The 2,529-nt window shown below is 42.2% G+C and overlaps 1 protein-coding gene across 1 annotated transcript in view; it reads right to left on the reverse strand.

The window, feature by feature from the left end:
• Positions 1–59: 59 nt before the first annotated feature.
• Positions 60–2,529, reverse strand: part of SARC_13197 (hypothetical protein) — a gene marked incomplete at both ends in the record, with an annotated part of 3,244 nt that continues 774 nt past the window's right edge. The window contains 4 exons of the mRNA XM_014292677.1: positions 60–152; positions 836–920; positions 1,508–1,610; positions 2,251–2,328. Of these exons, the coding sequence (XP_014148152.1) occupies positions 60–152; positions 836–920; positions 1,508–1,610; positions 2,251–2,328 (359 nt within the window). The remainder of the gene's footprint in view (positions 153–835; positions 921–1,507; positions 1,611–2,250; positions 2,329–2,529) is intronic.

Genomic DNA, 2,529 nt, shown 5'->3' on the forward strand with positions numbered 1-2,529 from the left:
TATATATATATATATATATATATATATATATATAATGGATTACAATCTCCAGTACAAACCTCGCCCTCGGTGAAAACCCCCTGTTTCATCAGATGTGTGAACAGCTCACCTCCGTTCTTGAACTCTAGGATCAGGTACAGCTTTCCGTCAGTCTGTGGGCAGAAATGTGTAGCATATCAAATACCACAACGTCTAACTACACGCATCACATGTGTTGAATGATTTTAGGAGCGAGCGTTAAAAATGAAGCTGAGGTATATATTGGGCTATACCAGGGTGGAATACGGTGAAATCCTCGATGCGCAAGAAACCATCCTGTCTAATGTTCATGTTTGCAGTGCTGTGGTTAACTTCAGAACGTGGCTAAAAATGTAGAACAAGCCATATTTGGATCAAAATAAAATTGGATTGTCTAACCAGAGGAATATATAACACAGTGATATCGATCAATCTGTTTCTCGTTTAATTAACCACACCATTCATGTCGTACAAACATAGACAATCATTTATTCCGACTGATCAGAGGGTTTTACTATACAAGCTATCCTTAGTCAAACAAAGAGTCCCGTTCCAGACGCAAACACGTCCTCTGCTTGTAGAAATCAATTGCTCCGCCCTATCTGAGGCACACACTATACCATTATACCGTGATATTGACAGGTGCACATACAGCATGAGAAAGGGTAATGGCTTCCCTTGTGCAGCTGTGAGCTTGCAAGAGGCACACTTATCGCCTCTAATACACAAACAACCCTACCAGGTATATCTAACGGGCTAAATACATGTCAGATTGAAATTTACGGTGTATTCAACGAAGCAACATACAATGCCTTACCTGAAAGGCGTAACAGAGATTGACTATGAATGGATGGTTGACTTCTTCGAGGATATGGCGTTCAGCCTTGGTATGCGTGATCATTCTGAAGAGGGCCGAGTTAGTACATATGATTTTATGTTGCAGATACGAGCTATATGGAAGGTATCGGTGTTGTGAGCGTATGATACGATAGCCGCTCTGCATTCTGCGGCAACAGGCGCGGGCAGACATCTAAGGTGATAGGGCACCCGCATGGGGCCCAGTCTCTGTATAGCGAGGTGGGTAGTCACACAAGCGCAATTGCATACATACAAACAGAAATGCACCAGAGACGCGTGCAAACTTGAGCTTACCTTACATAAATGTCAATTTAAATCGTGCCGGTATACATCACCACTGGTTAGTATGTATGCTTACGTATGCAGAGTGGCATCCGAGTATCTGTCTTTAGGTGTGGAAGTACATTCACACACAGGAACGACGCCGTATATATACAGTGTATAGCCCACGGATCTATACATCAAACCAACCCCGCACGCCTGGGAGTCGAGTATACATCACCACTGATTAGTTTGTAAATTTACGTATGCAGATCTGTCTGGAACCATTGACGCATATTCATACACAGCGACGAAGCTGTATACACCGTTTATAGCCCACAGATCGATGCATTAACTATTAACAACACACCTGGGATCCTTAACAATGCGGGCCTTCCCAAGCACCTTCATGGCAAAGACCTTGCCGGCTTGCTTTCCGCGGACCTTCTTCACCAGGAACACCTTGGCGAACGCTGAGAATAGGTATGCCGTATACGTGTGGGAGATTAGAACTCAAAACATCCCACTAGCAGCCCTTGTTCGAGCTAGAGATATGCACTTATCTATATGCGACCTGTCCACTCTAATGAGAAAATATTTGAAATTTGGCGACCTCTTTTTTTCCCCAGGATGCGCCGATCATTGCCGGTCGGGAAATGCACTACTAAAATAGTAGAGCGCCCGCATTATGGTCACACAGTTTTGAATGTATGGCCTAGTGTCTTCGGTCTTGTCCCCAAGTGACTAGTAGAAAAAGAAGAACATGCTCACATTGCCATTTTCCAAACATCTCGCGCACTAGTAAGGAGTCCGCTCGACACAGTTGTGCATAGACCCTCAGCCTGATTGTGGCTACTACATAACGCGATAGAAATCTTCTAGAGCCTAAATCTAGCTTTGCTAGAAATAACAAGCAAGGCATAGAACAAGGTAACGATACTGGCGGCTCGTTTCAAGATAAACATGCCTGTGTAGCAAAGCAACAGTCAGCCGAGAAAATTTTACTATACACCACGATCCGCAATGCAGCACGATATTGGCAGATGGAATTGTCTCATTTAGCTGTGTGCAATAGAAAATTTGATGTAAGAGTCCTCCCTGTCCAAGACTTACCGCCACTGCCAAGTACACGGAGAATGTCGAAGTCATCCTTGCCAACTTTCTCAGCCTGATTCAAGGTGCTGATTTGATCTACAGGGAGAGATGAAAAGAAAAAAGGATCAACACACTTCATATGAAGAGATTTGTGATGTATGAGCTGCTCAGATTATCACTCGCATCTAATATATATATATATATATATATATATATATATATATATATATATATATATATATATATATATATATATATATATATATATATATATATATNTGTGTGTGTAGTGTGTGT

Source organism: Sphaeroforma arctica (genome assembly GCF_001186125.1).
Source record: "Sphaeroforma arctica JP610 unplaced genomic scaffold supercont1.3004, whole genome shotgun sequence".
Classification (NCBI taxonomy): Eukaryota; class Ichthyosporea; order Ichthyophonida; genus Sphaeroforma; species Sphaeroforma arctica.